This window comes from Pseudorasbora parva, chromosome 21, assembly GCF_024679245.1.
Source record: "Pseudorasbora parva isolate DD20220531a chromosome 21, ASM2467924v1, whole genome shotgun sequence".
NCBI lineage: Eukaryota > Metazoa > Chordata > Actinopteri > Cypriniformes > Gobionidae > Pseudorasbora > Pseudorasbora parva.
The window spans coordinates 24,573,605-24,594,835 of record NC_090192.1 but is presented as its reverse complement, the minus strand read 5'-3'; the positions used below and the strand labels follow the sequence as shown (position 1 = coordinate 24,594,835).

General features: G+C 39.0%; 1 protein-coding gene across 2 annotated transcripts; it reads left to right on the top strand.

Annotated features, from left to right (window-relative positions):
- The first annotated feature begins 3,501 nt into the window (after nt 1-3,501).
- Nucleotides 3,502-17,278, top strand: socs5a (suppressor of cytokine signaling 5a). Of its 2 annotated transcripts, none has more exons than XM_067429154.1 (2): nt 3,502-3,679; nt 15,575-17,278. In XM_067429154.1, coding segments are annotated over exons 1-2 (1,608 nt in total). In that variant the 5' UTR covers nt 3,502-3,677; the 3' UTR covers nt 17,181-17,278. The 2 variants fall into 2 exon arrangements, with proteins under 2 accessions (XP_067285255.1, XP_067285256.1); XM_067429155.1 differs by having other exon boundaries at nt 3,503-3,901.
- Nucleotides 17,279-21,231: the final 3,953 nt, after the last annotated feature.

The following is a 21,231-nucleotide window of genomic DNA, read 5'->3' as shown; positions in this document are numbered from 1 at the left end:
TCCTCGTCCGACTCGCAATGGGTTGTGGGCAATATCAGCCGTTAGAGTGCACATCGATCCATACTTCGAATTCGGACCGGAAATAGTAAACCATCCGGGAATCTTTGTAATACTCTTTTCAACATTCTACAATTTAGGACATACTAATTCTATTTTCGAATACTATTTAGGATGGATAGTATGCGAATTGGGACGCAGGGAATCTCTTGAACTCCAAACTGAATGTCAGAATGGGAAAGAAAGGTGATTTGAGCAATTTTGAGCGTGGCATGGTTGTTGGTGCCAGACGGGCTGGTCTGAGTATTTCACAATCTGCTCAGTTACTGGGATTTTCACGCACAACCATTTCTAGGGTTAAATGAAAGAATGGTGTGAAAAGGGAAAAACATCCAGTATGCGGCAGTCCTGTGGGCGAAAATGCCTTGTTGATGCTAGAGGTCAGAGGAGTATGGGCCGACTGATTCAAGCTGATAGAAGAGCAACTTTGACTGAAATAACCACTCGTTACAACCGAGGTATGCAGCAAAGCATTTGTGAAGCCACAACACGCACAACCTTGAGGCGGATGGGCTACAACAGCAGAAGACCTAACCGGGTACCACTCACCTCCACTACAAATAGGAAAAATAGGGTACAATTTGCACAAGCTCACCAAAATTGACAGTTGAAGACTGGAAAAATGTCTTCCCTTTTTAAAAATGACTTCAGTGCCGTTCTTTGTTCTTTTCTCAGAGAAAAGCTTAACTCCATGTCTTCCAGAGTCACGGTCAAAGCTGATTCGAAAGACCCCCATTCGCCAGCTTCACAAGGTACGCCTCCAGCTGCTCGGTTTTTCCGGAAAGACTCCTATCTTACTTTTATAAATATAAAACTAAAGATTTTTTGGAGATATGAAGGGTGCAATACTATTCTATAGGTAAAATTGACATTGACTCAAGATTGACATGAGATGAAACTAAGTGCCCCCGTCCCCCTAACTTGGCAAACAACTATTTATGAATAACTTAAATAAATAATTTATTATTCTAATTTGTTCTCTTTGAGGAATAAAACAGTGTTGTTCAGAGACGCAGCGGTTGTGCAGTTTGTTCTGTTTTCTTTGATGGCAAAATTTTGATGACATTTATGCGTGATAGTCATTGTGCCGCTACACAAGTCTTAGTACACACATCACAACATGTAAATAGGAAAATGTTGGTGTTATTTTGTCACTTATTGGTGGTAGGCTAGAGCCGATTACCTCCAGTCATTGTGCTAAGATAGGCTAGCGGTGGGTTATGGTATGTATGGACTTATCTGACTTTAAGGGATAGGCCTGAATGCTTAAACTGAAAAAATGAGACTTGAATCAGGCTTTGGTTTCTAAATAACAATCAGATTATTTGATGGCAATTGCAGCCAACAACCATGAGGTCTCAAAATTTGGAGCTGAAATATTAAAATCGGTTATTTATTTGGCATGGGACCAGGGTGGGCTAAGCATCTGATTGGGTGGGTGGCCTGTTACTATTACTGTATCTCCTTTAAATATGTATTTCAGCCTCAGATCTTATGATTTCTCAATTCATTAACATTATCAAAGCATATACAATGACTGTTAACAACCATTGATCTAAAATATTTTAAAAGTTCTACCTTTGATAGACTGATGGTGTAGTCACTGAAAATTAAAGTTTACAAAACAGCATAGCAAAATTCACTATTGTTTACAGTGCAGCTAATCAGATTAAAATTGATTAAAATACCAATCATTAATTGGCGTCGCACACTAAAACCAACAACAACCACAACCAAAGTTGCAATGTACAGACATTATCAATCATTTGTGTGTTGTGGTAAAAATTGAAATTATGTTCTACACAGATTAAATCAGTAGAGGGCAGTATATCACTTTTTTAAATCAATCTTTATGGAATTATTCCATAAAAATCCATTAAAAAAACTTAGCATGAAATGGGAAGTGGGGGCTTTAAACGCACTAAACTAAAAGCATGAAAACTGCACGACATGTACTGCTACAAGTAATAAAGTGGGAGAACGTTTTTAGTGGCTAATCTAGCTCATGTGAGTATTGCTGACTTGGACTTTCTAAAATCGCATGGTCCTGTGTAATCCACAGAGAGCCATATGAATATCAGACCTGCACATGCTGAGTATACAAGTACTGTAAGGAGATGAAGCATACATGAACTTTGTAGTTGTAAAGGGCAGAAGTTGACACTGGCTTACAGAGGGATTTTAAAGAACAGCCTTGTCTTTGTCACACAACGTGAACCCATGTCACATGGACTGCAGGGAATCAGGGATAAAGGGTATGATAAAGCAATGGTCAAGACAACTTTCTCTGCCTTCAGGAGAGCAGTGAAAGGCTGTCAACTTTTTTCACTATTTGTGTGCTTTTTTTAAAGTATAATTTCTGTTTTTCTATCTACAGAGTATGCTTTAAACGCAGATTTCATTACACCCACAAATCCCGCACAAAGACAAATCCTGAACACAAATTATGTTCTAAGCAGATTAAATCAGTAGAGGGAAGTGTGACAGTTTATTTCACGACGTAGAACCAGCAGAATGATTTCAAAAGTAGGCATAATCTTAGATCAGTTATAATGTTAGTCGGATTATTCTTTCTGTGCAATTAACGTAGCCTACATAACAGTTATGGTGTCACCGCGTGGTTGTTCGTATCTAGTTACATAATCGCTATACAATAGGCTAAAGTAACACGTTGTGCAAGTTACGATCAGACCCATTATCTTATGATGTCAGCACAGACAGTTAATTTGTTTTTATAATTTCCATTTAAACGAGTCTGCATCATGGTCTGCATCCTGAGGCTGTCGTCAACGGTTGTCACCACTGGATTTGGCGATGTCTGAATCGAGTCTCTATTGAATCGGATCACTTTTCTGCATCTGTTGAACCGGTTCACAGATGTCTCCGCGATTTGTTTATCGAACTGAATAGACGTCATAGACATGCACGATTCGCGAGATAATCCGATAACTAATCAGATTGAGCAGATAGGAATTATTCAAAGTGAACTGAGGATTTGATGAGACAAAAAGTAAGATTATAACCGAATAGAAGGAATGCTATAAATAAAACTTCATAAACTAAAACTTAATTGTAGTTGTATCAACATACGAAAAAGCATTGGACTTTTTTCTAAATATTGTTCACATAAAACCTGTATAATTAAAAAAAAGCTAAAAATAGCTAAATCGTGGATGCAACAAACCAAACTGAAATACAATGAAAGATAAATTAGGCTATTTAATTATTTATGTATTATTCATTTAATAACACAACGTAATAAATAAACACTATTAAAAGCGTACCACGTATTGGCGCAATAATTACGTAAATAACATCTGAATAATTTTGAACCGATTCTTTGAAACCAACTGTTTAAAGGAACCGAATTACGTGATTGAATCGAACATCCTTTCGCTAGCTGGAATTCAACGGAATTCAAGCGGGGAAGTGACGCTTCTTCCAAAGTCTCTCCCCATCCGTATCCGCCGGAACACAGAACTTCGCGCAATTGGAGTCCCTTGATGTCAGTCAACAGCAGCTTTGCCACCACCTCTCCTGATTCTCTTCGCTGCTGCACTTGGCGACCATATCGGCCGTCAGGAAAAAGAAATGCCAACGGGATGAGGGGATCGTAGGCCATGTAAATACAAAATATAAAATGTTTACGATTACATCGACACATTGATGTGCTGTTTGCTTTCCTAATATCGCAGTTATGGTCCCAGTCGTCTCCCGTCCGTGTGTTTTATCCACCACCGTCTCTAGCCTCGGGAAAATGTACCCGACTATTCTTGATAGCATTTTTTTCGCAAACAAAAGAAGACACCCGAAAAAGCAATAAAAGAGCACGACAGAAGGATCGGTGAGTTTATCTCTCCGTGTGTTGTGAATGCCCATCGATTATTTTATGTTATCATGCATGTTCGATGGCTTTTTAACTATTTTTTTTTCAGTCGGCCCCCTTTCCTAATGTCCGAAGCCGGTTGAACTAAAACAACCAGGAGAAATGTACAGAGACACTTACAATGACGTACATCGAGTTATTCACCACAGACTTAAATTCATTTAATTCATAATATACATTAGTTCTAATGCCATAAAGTGTGGAGAAGAACATGCCTGGATTGACTACTACTTAGACCCAATGCAATGCTATTGCAAAGGCCTATAATATTTATCACTTGCATTATCAAGGTTTAATGCATATCAGAGAATAAAATATGGCCTCTTATTGTTTGCATTGTTTTTAAATCTGAGGTGTATCCCCATGACATCTCATGAAATTAAATGGCATGTCATACAATAGAAATATGAAATGCGAAAATTGTGTAAACCAACCTGAATTGAGTTCTGTGGTATGAGATAATTTAACACATTTCTTACATGTAAATTGGACACCAATACACAAGAATATATATAGTCGCAATTTGCAAAATTTGAATTGAGCAGAGCATGCATTGTATTACCATTATGACCATTGTCAATATTTGGGGGCAATTTTTATTTGTTTTATTTTTATTTCTAACCATGCAAAAATAATAAATATATATATATATATATATATCTTAATTTATATCTGACACTTAAATTTAATCCTGTTTTGGCCATTACTTGTAAATCAAGTCATGAAATTAAATATGACAAGATATAATAAGACATTGAACATTAGAATATGCTTTTGAGACAGATATATGACAGCTGCAGGTCACTACAGTATCTGCGGATGAACAAAATAAAAGGTATTTATCATACCTCCCACATTTGAAATATCTGGGATACCTTTCGTAACTTCCGGAGGAAATTTGCCGAGCCCTGGTTTATTTCTGATGCTGGGCAGCATGTATGTTCAAATGAGCAAAAAGTGCATTGATCCAAATGTTATCAAGTGGGGAAATGTTACTCAATATAGGCTTAATGCCTATCTATCCTAAAAAGGGAGTTTGCAATTGTTGCATAAGATATACGATGGTGTAACCTCAGCAGGCCCATAAAACCTCCTTAAAACTACAGCTTTAAAAAGGTCTGGGCTTCAGAGGTCTGCTTCCCAAAAAGTGTGGTTTGTGGAGATGGAGGATGCCTGGGAACAGTTTCTATTTCTGCAGACTTCCTGACACTGTGCTAAAGATTGTGGGTTCATTCTGAAAACAAGCTTTTGAAATATTATAGTGAAATATAATATCTGCTAGCTCAGGGTATCAGGGATACATTCTCTTGACAGGCAAGACAATTAGTCGAGAGTGAGAGACTGCAAACTCCTGCTGGCATATTTCAGTTTGCAGAGGATAAAGCCTGCCCAGATATTTTAGTTGTCTTGAGCAGGGCTTAGACATTGCAACAGACATTTCCTAGAAAGCCGCTTCACTACACTAAGTACATGGCGGTAGTCCTACAAGGTCTCGTTTTTAATAGCTAGCATTAGCTAACATGAACTTAACAATGAGAAATATATATTTTACACCCTTTATATAATCTCAGTTAAAAATATTTTTTTTCATGTTAGGTCATAGTGAATTATCTTTTGATTTTAGAAATATTTTGGTAAATGTTGAAATGAACAAAAGATAAATAAATGCCATAACTAATGTAGTTAACTAGCAAAGGAATTGTAAAGTTTATATGTAAGGTAACTTCCAGATGGCTAAGTTATATTGATCATACTAGTCTCAAATATCAATGCCAATATATTTATTTATGTTTTATTATTATTGTTTTAAAGAAATTATGATTTTAAAATGACGTGACATGGATAATATCACATGGATCATTAATCATATTATATTTATATTATTTATTGTGTATGTTTCCTAGTGGTTTAACCCTCTTCCCTCCCTCGCACTTTGTAACAAATCCTTCCCTTGTGGGTAAAAATGACCCGAAGACCGAAGTCCTACATTTTTCTTATATATATTTCTTTATTTTACTTTTTTATTCATTTAGATTTTTTAATGCAATTTGTATCTTTTAATATTTACCTTTACGTTGCTAGATTGTATCAATAAATAATAATTGAAGCTCATTTTTCAAATCCTTTGAACTTAAATTCAAAATAACTCACAATTTCATGCATAACCCCTTTAATTCAGCTCAAAATATCTTACATTGGGTGTCTTTTGTCGGTGAAAAAAAGACATCAAGTGACACTTGCCACTAGATGGCCTTATAGCTCTATATGGAGCAAATGAGCTGTTCGGAGTATGAGGTCTTTACGGAACAAGAGGCGTTTCTAAATATGTGGGTGTTTTCAAACTAATGCATGTTTATTAATTAAGCAATGAAAATGCCCCTCTATATGGCCACACCCACTGATGTGGTATTGCCTATTACTAACCTGCAGAGACATATACTTGGGTTCTGTTAGCCTGGCTCTGCCCTCCTATGGACTTCCACTCAATTTTCATTCTCCTTCAGTACTCCGTCTGGGATTGCCGTATATTCTCTGGTTTTCCCCGATCAAATTTTAACCAGTCCAATCAGCGAACAGAGGGCGTGGCTAAGAACGATGACGCTGATGTCGCGCCCTAGTTTGAGATTACGTACGTCATGACCAAATGGTTATGACAGATCTAATAATTTTAAACTTCAACAGAGTACCCACCTTCAAGGAGGTTAACGCTTGTTAATATAGAGTGGCCACTCTCTGTACAAATGAAATGTACGAGAGCCTGGCAAGACCAGGATACTGTTCTGATGGGTCCTAAATACAAATTCTCTTCAGTATCCATTTAGATACACATGTAGACATTATAAAATAATGTTTTATCATTTGTAGGTTGAAATGAGCATTTTAAGATTTTTTTATGTGATGCTTTCCGCTCGCATTCCATTAATTCCTATGAAGGGTCAAATTGACCCATGAGGGAAGGATTTGTGACTTTTTTTTCCCTAAATATTCCAACCACAAAACTCCTTGAATCCAGTAAAATGTTTGTGTGTATTCACGGTTCAAGTATGACAAAAGTCGTAAGGTCTTGGACCACTCCGATGAAAAGGACCCGAGGGAAGGATGAGGGACTGGTGTAGAGTTGAACCAAGGTGCCAGTGCAGTGACTCTAGAAGGAATATATGTAGGAATAATCTACTGTCTGCCATCCAGGGTGTGGATGTCATAAACTCTCAGTAGGACTTCACCGCTTAGTGTATTTTCTTTCACATAATATAAATGCGTTTTTCATGCATTTTCTTATATCGTCAGAGAAGGCCATACTTTACATCAAGTCGTTCCCGCAGTTCCTGAAGCTGTATGTGGTTGATAGGGGCTCTTTCTCAATCTCATGTGGTGTTCAGACTTTTATCAGAAGAGCTCAGGCATGTATACAGGCAAGATCTGTCTGTGAACAGTAGCTGAATTTAATGTGGATATTTTTTTCAAGCGACTGTGTAGAGTGTCTGTCCGGCATGAGCACGAAGCGGGCTGCTCTGGACTGCTTCCTCTTCTGGCGCTTGGGTGCTAGAGATGTCTGGTGTAGAATTTGGCTGCAGTATCAGGTGAAGGGGGGCGAGACCTGGGGGGGACAGAGGGGGCTGGGCCCACGCTACCAGGAAGCAGAAGATTTGGGCAAGGCTTGTTAGCGTTCTTGGTAGCAGAAACCCAAGCTGAGCAGAGAATAGCATAGTATTTAACGGGCTGGTGTTTTGTGATCTGGTGCCAGGATTCATCTGCAGACGGTCCTGTTGCATCAAGTCAAAGGTAGAACAAGGGGAACAGATCCACTAATACGATCTAATTGGTTAAAGCAAAACATAGTTGAGAGGTCTCCTGTAAGCTGCAGAGTAATGAGAATTTAAACAGGTATAAGGGCAGGTACTAAAAATGATAATGAATTTATGCTGTTTTACATAACATTTTAAAGTTAAATGCATCATTCTGGTGCCTTTTGAGAGTTCAAAAAGAAGAGGTTCAACCTATGTTCAGTGTCCATTTAAACAGTAAAGTCTGCATTGACTTGTATTTGATCTTTAAAGTGTACTCAAACCTCTTTTTAGTTGTGATGTAGTGCCTTAGTTCATATTTATTCACTCTGGCGTTTTATGAAGCCAAATAATTAGTATATAATGATTAATAATAATTTGTATTAATACAGTAATCTGTATTGTAAAAAACTAATGCACATTAAAATAAATAAATGAAAAAAATTATATTTTGATTATTTTACTTTACAGTAGGGAAATGTCCTAATTTCTTATAAAAAGCTTTTATTTTGAGGGAAAACTGTAGTTGAGCTTTTATTTTTGCGGAAAACTTCACTGTCTGTGAAGGTTTGCAAACACAGCTTTCACAAATCTCCACAAAAATCTTGGAAATGATGTGAATGTGATGATAATGGTGGCCGTTATGCTCCCAAATGCATGTTAAACTCAATGATGCAAAACACAAGGTTAGAGAACCTTTATTTTTATGAAAAGTGTAAAAATGTTTTTTTTTTTTGGTTCATTATGAAACTCTGGACAGATCAGACTGTGATTGGACCCCAGAATCTATGTAATAAATGCGAAACACTTGTATATAAATCTACTTTGTTTTTGATGGCTTTCCTTTAGTTAGTAGTGAAGTTAGTATTGTCTAAAATTAGCTTTCTGTATTTTTCTTTTTTTCTTGTAATAAAAAATAAAAATACAGAAAACTAATTTTGATTTCCTAAAATGCTAGACTTTAATTAAGAATATTTCTACTACATTTATATAACACTTCAGAGCTTTTTAGATGGAAGTATAGAAATAGTTAAGTTTTATGAAAAAGTGACACCCATACCGTGAAGCCGGTTTAGCTGGCTAGTCAGATATGTTTAAGCTTAGTTTGTGCCAATCCTGGATTTTAGGTACCAATGTAAAATGGTTTGGCTTTAGCTGTGTTCATCTCCATAGTAACTTGCGCTCCACGGCTAACCTGCTCCAGGGCAGGTTATGTTCTGGATAAGAGATCTCAAAATGAAATTGGATCAAACAGCTGTGAGCAGTGACACACCTCTGATCCAATAAAGCCACTCCCCCTGTTTCTACTCCAAATTAAAGGTCACATAGCAAATGGTTTTTAAAGACTTAAGGCTGTTAACAATGCTTATTTATAATTATAATAATAATAATTTGGAATTATTTAGATATAATTTATTGAATTATTATACCCTTAATCAATTATCATATTTTAATCAATCATTAATAGGCACTTGGTTCAAATGAATATAAACACCAATATAAAGGTCATAGAAATAAGCTTTAAAATCAATAAATAAGGCTATAAAAATGACGTGAGCTTAAATTGACAATTCTCTCTATATAAACTAATTTCATAACTTTTATTTCCATTAATGTAGTAAGATTTCTTAAGTTATCTTCTTTCATAGACAGTTCTTCTTGCTGTGAAAATTTGTTTAAATTCTGAACATTTTTCAATGTAATATTCTGCAGAAGAGAGAAATTAATCTCGCTGCTTCTCCCTCGAGAAGTGAATCTCAGTTATACTGATCCAAAGCATGTGATTGGCTGTTCTCTTCTGATGTCACATCAGAATGATGTGATGTCACTGAGTCGACAGAAAGAGTTGATTATCACCATCATGAGACCAACAAAGCCTGAATAGATAGGTTTGGTTTTGTCAACTCAACTAATCCTGTAACCCTGAGTTTGTGTAACTACCACCATGGTACAGTTTCCTGGAAACAAAGCTCAGGACAGGTTACATAAAGTTAATTATTTTAAGGTGAGTAATACTTAAGTAATCAAATGTATGACAGATTGATAATGTGAAGAGTTGTGTAAAGATGGTCAGATGTTCTTCCACTGAAGCACAAGATACTCTTTGGCTCATTCTAAAATCATGCTGGGGAACGTGATCATCAGGTCTGACGCAGACTTGTGGAGTTCATCAGGCTTGAGTACTCCTCTCATTGAAGTAAAAGGGATACAAACAAAATACTGAGACATTTTTGTATGCTCTAATTTTTAAGCAGTAAATTCAGTAATGGAAACATTTGTTTTCAGTTAGAAGCATGTTCCGTATAGACTCTCCTGAATATATCCTTTATGATCTGGGCATCTCTTCTGAACTTTTGCTCTCTGCTGAAATTGGTCTTAACTCATTCCAAATATTATTAAGTAGTGATGTAATATGAATGTAAATTGTGCACAAGAATATATTTATATTCATTCTCAACATCTCATTCAGTGCTGAGATTTGTAGAAACATCCTAAACATCCTAAACTCACCATGGTGAACTTTAGGTATGACTTCCCCTTAGTTTAGGAGGAAGAGGCATTTCCTTTGCCAATATGCTGTTTCAACCTGTTTTTGAGCCAAATATTTTAAAATAGTTTTGTTTGTTTGCTCTTGCGATTCTGTCTCTTAGCCACACAAGCTAGCCCCATTGCCAAATGTGAGCCTCCCCTGTCACATGTAGAGTGAAAGAAAACATTATGTATGGAAAAGTATATGAACATGGCATGGTTGAGAGTTGTAGTTCTGGCAACTGGTCTTATGCCTGTTGGGTTTCAGAAGGCAGTATGTTGAAAATCTCCAAAGCTGGTGTGTTTTGGTAAGTGCTTGACTTAAGATGATGGATTTGGCCTTTGAGACCAATTAATCTACATTCAGTATGGTGTGCCTCCCGACCTGGTTTGCCAAGGCAAGGTTATATAATATCAATTTATCACAGTTCTAATCACTTCAAAAGTGCTAATGTTGGTGCAATTTTGTTGTTTCAATATGTATGCAACTTAAATCTAGTAAAGAAAACTTGTCCCGTGTCTTCATATTTAGGACAGTTTCACAGAATATATCCGACTGAACCCTGTGACCCCTTTCATGAACTCTTCTGACAACCCTGCACCACAATTTTACAAATGTTGTTTATGCAGTGCAAGCTCATTCTGGAAGTGGAGCAAGGTTCCTGAGTTTGGGGGAAAGGTCAGGCTAGTTGGCCTCTGTATATTGTCGCCATAGCTGCGCTGACAGATCTGAACTTTGATTTATGGTCATCTTTTATGCTCTCAGTCTGGCTTTGAAAGGAAAAATAACAGGGAAGAGGGGCAGAAAAGACAGAGTGAAGATGCTGAGAGTTAATAGGCTTTTGCTGTACGTTGCACTAATTTTCTGTAATGACAGGTTTTTGCCAATGCTTTTTGAGCCAAAATGTCACCATCTCCAGTATTTGGAAACATGAATGAGGGTGAGGGTTTAAAAGTGCAGAGCTATTATGACTTGCGTAGTTCTCCCAAAAATGAAAATTCTGCCATTAATTACTCAGCCTCATTTCATTCCAAACCCGTAAGAAACCCTTTGTTCATCTTCAGAATGCAAATTAAGGTATTTTTTATGAAATCTGAGAGCTCTGACCCCTCCATAGACAGCAATTCAATTAACACTCTCAAGGCCCAGAACTTTGTCCATGTGACCCCAATGGTTCAACCTTAATTTGATAAATCTACGTGGATACTTTTTGTGCGCAAAAACAAAACAAAAAAAGAATGACTTTATTTGTGTCAGAAAGGGTTCAAATATGCAAAACATGCTGGAAACCCATAATAATTTGTGGGATCTGTAGGCTTTTTCTGAAGAACATTTAACTGCTCTAGACAAACAAGGGACTCATGATCAACCATCACAAAACATAAGTGTATGTAAACGTTTGAACCGCTCATTTTTATAAATTAAACTTTTATTTTGTCTCGTGGACTATGTAACTATATGGACTGTATACATTTTCTGTATACATGTGTCAGTCTCCTACACACTGTTGACGTAGTAAATACCGTGCAGTGATTCCGAGTTACTTCAGAGCTATGCCACAACGCCGGCTTACCGTTGGCCAATGCTGTTCACTTGAGCACCACCTTGTAAATTGCATAATCGGAGACTGAAACTTATTGAATAATCAACACTCAAATAGCTAAAACTGAGTAGTATGAACATTCAAATTGCACATTTTATAACAGAATTGTTTCTACTCTATTTTGTGAATTATAAACAGTTAAAAGATAATGCACTAATAATAACCTTTTCAATGACAATTTTATTCAAACATGCATTAAAATAATGAAGACGTCCCTAAATAGGCTAAGTAAAATGTAATGAATAAACAATTCAGTACATGTTTTTAGCATAATGCTTTTCCCTAGAGTTCTTTTTTTCTTTTTATGTTTATGGACATTAATAGCTTTCTTGAAGTATTGTACTGTTAAGGAACATTGTATAGCCTACAAGCTGTTTTATTGAATCTTTCAGTGACTGGGTTTCATAAAGGGAATTTTGTGCAGGGTGTGGCTTTTGTGTGTACACACACTTTTAGGTTGAAATTGATGTAAAGTTTTATGGATGAGTCCCCTGGTCATAAAATTAGTCTCTTGACTGGGACTTGAGATTGACTTGTGTCCAAGTCTGATAAAGACTATTATGAATTTAAAGAAAAAAATGCCATATGTTTGTATTCCACTTGTGCTTAGACTCCACAATTGTGAGTCCAGTCTTATCCAGAACACTGCAAACAAGCCGTTGTAAAAAAAAAAAGTAAAAAAAATTACAGAATTTCAAGCATTTAACTCTTCCAGCATTCTTATTCCTGTTTGCTTCCTCAACAAATTAAATTATACATTTTGCACTTCTCACTATTGATCACTCAGAATCCATGCTGACAGAAAATCAAATACTGGTATCAGCAATCAGCATTACAAGTCACAATTTGGTCCAACTCAAATTTGTAGTGCATTTACACCCAGCAGCCTCTAAAAACTGACACCCCTCTTCTTCTTATCCACCATTTGAGAGAAGGTTGTTCACTGTAGTTTTCTCCCACATGACCTACATTCTGTTGTTCATTTTATCAGGAGACTTGATGAACTACCATGAATTATATATGGAAGTTTTTCTCTCTCGTTCAGTATTCTCTTGTTGTGACATATTTTGCGTTAAATAATTTATAGTCTTGGTTTTTGATTGTGTGCAAAATTGATGCAATAACATGCTTTTTGTATCGTTTTATTTTTCTTCGATTCTTTTTTTTTTTTTTTTCATAGAAAGGAGCTTGCTTTGTGTTCATTGGTGGAAAGATCATCCTGTGAAAGATGGGTTAGTCAGAGTACATGTGCTCAGTAGAGAAGCTAGTTTTTTTTTTGAGGACAAGCAGTGCTTGAGCTGGAAGTGATTCGCTACTGACATTTTGCTCACTCACATTTAGCCTTTTCTTAAATTTGGTCTAACATGGTGTTATTATTTTTTATTTATTTTTTACAATTGCCAGTATTGGATGAACAGTTAATGAATTAGCCCAAATACAAATTCATGCTTGTGTTGGGGAAAAAGTGTATGAGCGCTTTTTTGTAAGATTTTTAAAACCAAAGTACTTTAGTGGCTACATTATGATTAAGGAAGATGAGATTTATACAGCTCATTTAAAACCTCTCAGTTCATTTACTGTTGAGTGCTCCACTATGGTCGGGTCGGAAAAAGACAGGCCCAGACCGGCATTGTAACTCAGCCCACGGCAGCATGTTGACTGGGAGCAGTTCCATGAGTTCATTTTTAGCGCTGGCCTTGAGTCTTAGTGACTCTGCCTGGCAACACTTTAATCACATAGGCCCTGTTTACACCTGGTATTAACGTCTGTCTCGGGTGATCTGATTCCAAGTGGTCATTTAACTAAGAAAATTTGCTGTATACACCTGGAATTAAAGGATTAGTTCACCCAAAAATTTAAATTGTCATTAATTACTTACCCTCATGTCGTTCGACACCAGTAAGACCTCTGTTCATCTTTGAAACACAAATTAAGATTTATTTTATTTTTTCAAATCTGATGGCTCAGACAGGCCTCCATTGACACCAATGTCATTTCCTCTTTCAAGACTTACAAAAAGTACTAAAGATGTCGTTACTAAGTCCATCTCACTACAGTGGTTCTGCAGTCATTTTATGTAGCGATGAGTAGCTTTTCTGCACAGAAAAACAACAATGAAATAACAACTTATATAGTAATGGGCCGATTTCAAAAGCTTCGAACCACTATGAATCGGTGTATTGATTTATGATTCAGATTGCCAAAGTCACGTAATTTCAGCAGTTTGTCGATTTGACCGTTTTACACTTGATCCAAATCATAAAACGATTGATTCATAACGGTTCGAAGCTTTGTTTTGAAATCAGCCCATCACTATATAAGTCGTTATTTCGTTGTTGCTTTTTTTTGCTCACAAAAACTATTCTTGTCGCTTCATAAAATGATTGTAGAGCCACTGTAGTGAGATGGGCTTTGTAATGACATCTTTAGTGTTTTTTATGGGTCTTGAGAGGGGGGGGGGACAGGACAGGCATTTCTGCAAATGGGACAGAGCGACTGCACTGTATTAAGGAGAGGATGACCGGGCCATGTATTGCAAAATTTTTGAACAACCTCCTTCCCTCAGTTAGAGGATTGAAGATGGATTGAGGCTGGGTCTTCCAACATGAAAATGACATGAAGCACACAGCCAGGATAACCAAGGAGTGGCTCTGTAAGAAGCATATCAAGGTTCTGGTGTGGCCTAGCCAGTCTCAAGACCTAAACCTGTGTTTCTTAGCGACAGGCCAGAAACCTGACTGATCTAGAGAAGATCTGTGTGGAGGAGTGGGCCAAAATCCCTCCTGCAATGTGTGCAAACCTGGTGAAAAACTACAGGAAACGTTTGACCTCTGTAATTGCAAACAAAGGCTACTTTACCAGATATTAACATTGATTTTGTCAGCTGTTAAAATACTTATTTGCAGCTGTCATACAAATAAATAGTTAAAATATCATACATTGTGATTTCTGGATTTTTGTCTCTCACAGTGGACATGCACCTACGATGACAATTTCAGACCCCTCCATGATTTCTAAGTGGGAGAACTTGCAAAATAGCAGGGTGTTCAAATGCTTATTTTCCTCACTGTACATATGTATATGTGTGTTCACTTTAATTAACGAGCAGTATTTATATACTATTATTTTAAGAGATTTGTTTTTTTATCATTTGGGCACATTTAAATTAATAAATATTTATGTTGAAGAATTTGCTGTTAAAAATATGGTCAATTACAATTAGACACTTTGTCCTGTTTACATATAATTGCATGTACATGTAAAATAAGATTAATAAGCGCGTGTGTGTGTGTGTGTGTGTGTGTGTGTGTGTGTGTGTGTGCGCGTGCGTGCGTGCGTGTGTGTGTGTGTGTGCGTGCGTATGCTTTCGTGGTCAAAATTTTGTTTATTTTAACCAAATAAGAGGATCATACAAAATGTATACAGTCCATATAGTTACATAGTCCATGAGACAAAATAAAAGTTTAATTTATAAGAATGAGTGGTTCAAAAGTTTGCATACACTTATGTTTTGTGATGGTTGATCATGAGTCCCTTGTTTGTCCTGAGCAGTTAAACTGCCCAATGTTCTTCAGAAAAAGCCTCCAGGTCCCACAAATTATAATGGGTTTCCAGCATGTTTTGCATATTTGAACCCTTTCCAGCTCCTGTCAACTCTTGTGTCTGTTTTTTTAACTGATGTATACTAATGGAGGTCTGACTTTTTGTTCCAGGTCCAGGTGCCCCCACCTCATGGAGAAGGTTGGCAAGGTGTGGAGCAACCTGAAGAGGGGATGTCAATCTCTGCTCCACACAGATGGGGGTTCTCACGTTGAAACAACACCACAGCTTCAACAGCAAACAGACATTGTATGCCACATTGTGGACAAGGCCCAGGGAGACAGCACACTTGAAGCCGCCAGTCCCTCTAGCAGTGTGGCAGCACTCCCACTAGTGGCATGGAGGACCAGTGGGAGTGTGTCACGACGGGCCCATAACTGTGTAGCGGATGTACCCCAGATACTAGAGATCACAGTCGAGCAGGATACTGAAGATGCTCGTGCTCCCCTGGGTGCCCGCAGAGACTCTTATTCACGTCATGCACCTTGGAGCGGAAAGAAGAGACACTCATGTTCCACTAAGGCTCAGAGTTCTCTGGAGACAACAGATCGGCGATCGGGCCGCTCTCGGCGCAGACATGGGACTGGTAGTAGCCGTGAGGAGCTGGAGTCAGGAGCAGGACGCTCACTACGCCAACAGATCCATGATACAGTGGGCCTGTGCCTCCCATTGCGCTCATCCTCTCGAAACGCTCACCTTCCACCACCCAAACGTAAGATCCAAATTACAGAGCTGATGCTGGAAACATGCCCCTTCGCACCAGGATCGGACCTGGCCCGAAAATGGCACCTCATTAAACAGCACACGGCACCGGTCACAGTGACAGCAGTGGATTCTTCCTCAGATTCCAGTGGGACTGCCTGTGCATCACCAGAAGATGAGGAGGAGCGCTTGCGAGAAAGAAGGCGACTCAGCATCGAGGAGGGTGTGGACCCACCTCCAGATGCACAGATCCACACAGTGGAAGCCATCCCAGCTCCCCTAGCTTCCCTTTATAAGCTGGGACCTAAGCTGGCCCCTGGAATGGGTGACACCCTTGGTGATAGCCAGGGGGCAACAGCAGCTAACTGTGACTCTGAGGACGACGACACCACCACTCTTTGCTTGCAAGCTCGCAGGCCCAAGCAGCGGCACACTTCAGCTGAGGGCCACCTGAGCAGCAAGCAACCAGGGCCTTGGAAAGTGCATACCCAGATCGACTATATCCACTGCTTGGTTCCAGATCTGCTGCACATCACAGCACTTCCCTGCTACTGGGGTGTGATGGACCGCTATGAGGCAGAGGCGCTGCTGGATGGTCGGCCCGAGGGCACCTTTCTGCTGCGAGACTCAGCCCAAGAAGACTATCTGTTCTCTGTTAGCTTCCGCCGCTACGGCCGTTCGCTGCACGCACGCATCGAGCAGTGGAATCACAACTTCAGCTTTGATGCGCACGACCCCTGCGTTTTCCACGCAGCCACCGTCACAGCACTCTTGGAGCACTACAAGGACCCTAGTGCTTGCATGTTCTTCGAGCCGTTACTCACTGTGCCTCTGCACCGCACCTTCCCATTTGGCCTGCAAAGCCTGGCTCGAGCTGCCATTTGCCATGGGATCACCTACGATGGCATTGGGGCACTGCCACTGCCCCCTGCTCTGCAGGACTACCTCAGGGAGTATCACTATAAGCAGAGGGTGCGAGTGCGCTGGCTTGAGAGGGAGCCGTTCAAGACTAAGTGAGGCAGGGCAGATACTTCTTAGCTCTCCAACACGAGTAGTCCATTCAGCACTTTGCAGAAGTGGAGGAATTACAATATATATATTTTTTGTTTTGTGGGGGGGAGGGGTTGGATGTTCGGGGGTGGAGGAGTGAAAGGAGGGACCTTGAACTGAACACAATATATAAGCTTCTATCATTTTTTTTGGTTATCACTCTAACAGACAAAGAAATTACAAATACAGTGGCTCCCCAGTGTGCACATTTCACTACAGCTAATGGACTAGGATGACACAGCAGAGCTCTTAGTCACGTTTTTCCTTCTCTCAGTTCCCATGGCCTTGCTTTTAGGGGATGTGCAGATTTCTGTGCCCCTCCACTCTTTCAGTATAACAAAACTTGACTGTTATAGCCATTTCCAATCACCTTCCCTGCCTGCCCTTGATTACCTTGCATTAAAATTGCATTTTGAATAAACATTAACAGTAATATTGTGGACACATTCTGAAGGGAGGGGAAATGAAAGGCGATGTTCAAATATTGCTTTTTCCAGCTTCTTTCATCTTTAACTTTCATGGTGCTCAGTCACTGGTTCCCATGGTAACATTCTGTGCTCATTCCGCGGTTAGAGGAGGCATTCTGGAGCAGGAAATAGAAAGGCTTTCACCCTGTTCATGACGAATGAGGCAGAGAGATCCATGAAAAGATGGACTGACCGTAAACGATGTATCTATACAGTTTTTGGGAATGCGTTGCAGTGGGGAGAAGGGCTCTGTTCTGCTCCCTTACGCTTCCGGGAAGCGATAAGGATGTTGGTGCACAACATGATGCGGTGTGATGTGAGAGCGCTTGGTTTTCAAAAAACATTGTTACTCACACTCTGCGTTCTGTTGCTGTCAGTATGTTTTGTAATCATTAATTCCTACCACTAATTGCACAGGGTGGGTGGGGGGGACTTATTCTGTATCGTCTTTTTTGTATTGTTGTGAATGGTCTATCAGTGCCCTTGAAGTTGGGCACTGATTAAGAGCACTTTAACTTAACTGTGCTTATGTTAGTGGGTGCAGCAGAGGCGATAAATAAACCTGCTACACTGGGACCATTGTTAGGCATAAACACCCTCCTATATACAGGAATAAACACTGCACTCACTTTGTCTAACCCATATTGCTCTAGACAGGACACGAAGTTTTGAGTTGACCCTATCATTGCCATTCGATTTTGGGTCAAGCTGGCTTGTTTCGTGAGACCTGCTTAATTTAAATGATTAGTGAATAATCTTTAGTACATTTATGGTATAATCACATTGTTGGCCCCCTAGGCCTAGACCAGCTTATTGATCACTTTAGAATCAGTCTTTTAATACAATGAGGGTTTTCGAATGGTAAGTAAAGATAAAAGGAAATATTTAGAACTCTTTTGCTGTTGGCCCCATTTGAAAAAAGATTAGATCATCAGTTAAGCCTGTGATCATTCCCAATCCGAGTCCTAGATTGGGAACCACTGATTTAAGCAGTGTGCTTGCATCAAAAGCGTTTAGTTCATCATATGGTGCATTCAGTGGATTTGTTACTAACAGTGGTCCAGTTGGAAAACACATGCTTTCCAATCGCCGTTCCTGCACTGGGTATCAGTGGCACCATGAGACATCCTCTTCATGGGCCTGGTGCTGATGTGCGACATATTTTAAATACTGCTAGGGATATGACTATTGATTCCCACATTTTTCAGTTTTCAATTGATGAGATCAGGTAGAACTGCCAAATGCTAAGCTCAGGCTCGCAACACCTAAACAGCAGGGTAGTACAGTGCAACTATAACCAGCTTTGTGTGATTGTGTGTGTATGAGTGTTGCACTGACCCTGACCTCAGTCCACTGTAAGAGACTTCTGCTGACATGAAAAGTTTTGTCATGCGCTCCTCCCAGGCAACGCTAATCCACAGTCTATCCTGATGCATTTAAAGTTGTCTTCCTGCACGTTATCCTGTTGGTTCTTTTTTTCCTTGCACAAGAAAGGATGTCAGGATCATCCTGGGAAGAATTCAAAGACTTGAGGAGAGAACTTTTGGGTGACATCACTGCAACCACTGCGTGGTTTGATCTCGCTCACCGTACCATCTTTCTCTGTCGGGTGTGGGTGACATTAGTGCAATTTAGACAGAGCCTCGGCTTGTATGATGGTTGTGAAGCAGATTTCAGGTTGACATGGCATTTGAAGGGGCCAGCTGTCCTGCTTACTGCTCACCTGTAAAAGTGTCATGCTTGGCTTTGCTCCAGACACTCCTCACTGCACTAACCCATGAAACTTGACTTGTACCTACCTATACCCGTGTGTACCAATTTTAATCAGGGGTGGAGCATTTGCTCAGTCAGATGGGGACAGAGAAGAGGATAATGGTGCCTCTTCTCCCCCTAGTTTTCCCTCGTTTTACTAAAGGCATAATGGATTAAAATAGATATCTATCTTATATATATGTCTGTGTGTATATATATAAGACAGATTTTTAAATGAAATATTTTTTAATATTATTAACTGTAAAGAAATGCAATAATGTTCTTGGGCTTAGCTATAATGGTGAATTGTCTGAGAAATAGGTCTCCTTTGAAATTGTCTTCAGGTTAGAATCATTCTATTCACATCACGACAACATAGGATGTTTGTGCATAAAGGTGCGTGAGAGAAACTAGATAAATGTGACCAAAGGTTTAAGTTTGATGAAAATTGTCAATGTGATAATTTTCTCACATTATTGCTAAAATGTTCCAAGATTAACATTTCAAAGTAAAAAAGGCCTAGTTTTAGACCCTAAAGGTGCTAATTGGCTCACTATATGGATTTATTAATTTTCAGAAGTGCCTTTTCTTAAATACTTCACCCTTTTCTCAAGTAACCCAACTTTAATGGTCCCCAGTCTGCTTAGTTTGCATTCTTGCTGCAAATTAAAGCAAAATGCGACATAAACGTTTGCATTAGTTTTAAGTTTTTATACAAGTGTGTTGTTGTGCGCTGAAAGAGAGTTCAAAATATCACGAAGAATTCATGAACAAAATGCTCTTATTCCCCCTTATTTTAGTATCCAAGTTAAGGTCTGGATTTGCCGTTTATCTGTTCACCAAAACAGCATAGTTCAATGTGATTATAAAATATTTATAGACCATCAGTCAGGTGTATGATTGACTCAAGTGATCGGTCAGCACATGAAAATGTGCGTAGATGGAGACTTTATCACAGATCGCCACAAAGCAAGATGGAAGGTCATGATTCTATGGCTCAGATTGGCAGCGTGTGGCCTCACACGATATACGCCTGTCGCGAGCCTTGCTGGAGAATTTCTAGAAAATAATACTATGATAAAATGTTAGAGAGAATGTTGTAAGCCATTTTGTGTGCAGAGCCTTGCACAATACCAACAGGAAATGTTTTCTGTTCAATTTTATTTGAAATGTTTCTGTACACAAACTACAGGGAGGTTGTGTTCAGCCATGTTTAGACAGAATTAAAAGACTATTAAATTCTGTTGGATCTGTTTCAGATTCAAAAATTCACAAGCATCACCGTGGTGGTAACTGTGTTACCTTAACGTTCGAATGGGCTGAAGGTGAGGTTTAGGACTGGGTGCCAGGATGACAACACTTGACAATGACACTTATAGATGACTCTTGCGCCCAGGCCACCCATGACCTGCCTCCGTATTTCTGATTGGACCCTTGGGACTAGCCCCCTCAAAACACTTGCTGAAACATGCACCATGGGGTCTGGAGTGACATGTATATCACAGTCTGTCACCATCCTATATGTTTCAATTTTATTTTATACACTGCCCAAGATTTGTGCTGTACAATGTAATTACTCGCACTCAATGTCCTCCCTCTTATCTTTCCTTCATTCTCTCTTATGTACAGTTAATGGTCCCTACTCCCAGGCTGTTACTAAGTTGCTCTGTTGTATTATTTTGTTTGACTTTGGGTTACAGTTTGCTGTTTTTGGGGGTTTCACGTGCCCCTCTTTCACCAGTAGCTGTCACTCTTGGTGCTCTTGGCTTATGCTTCATTGTCTTAATATTCAAAAATAA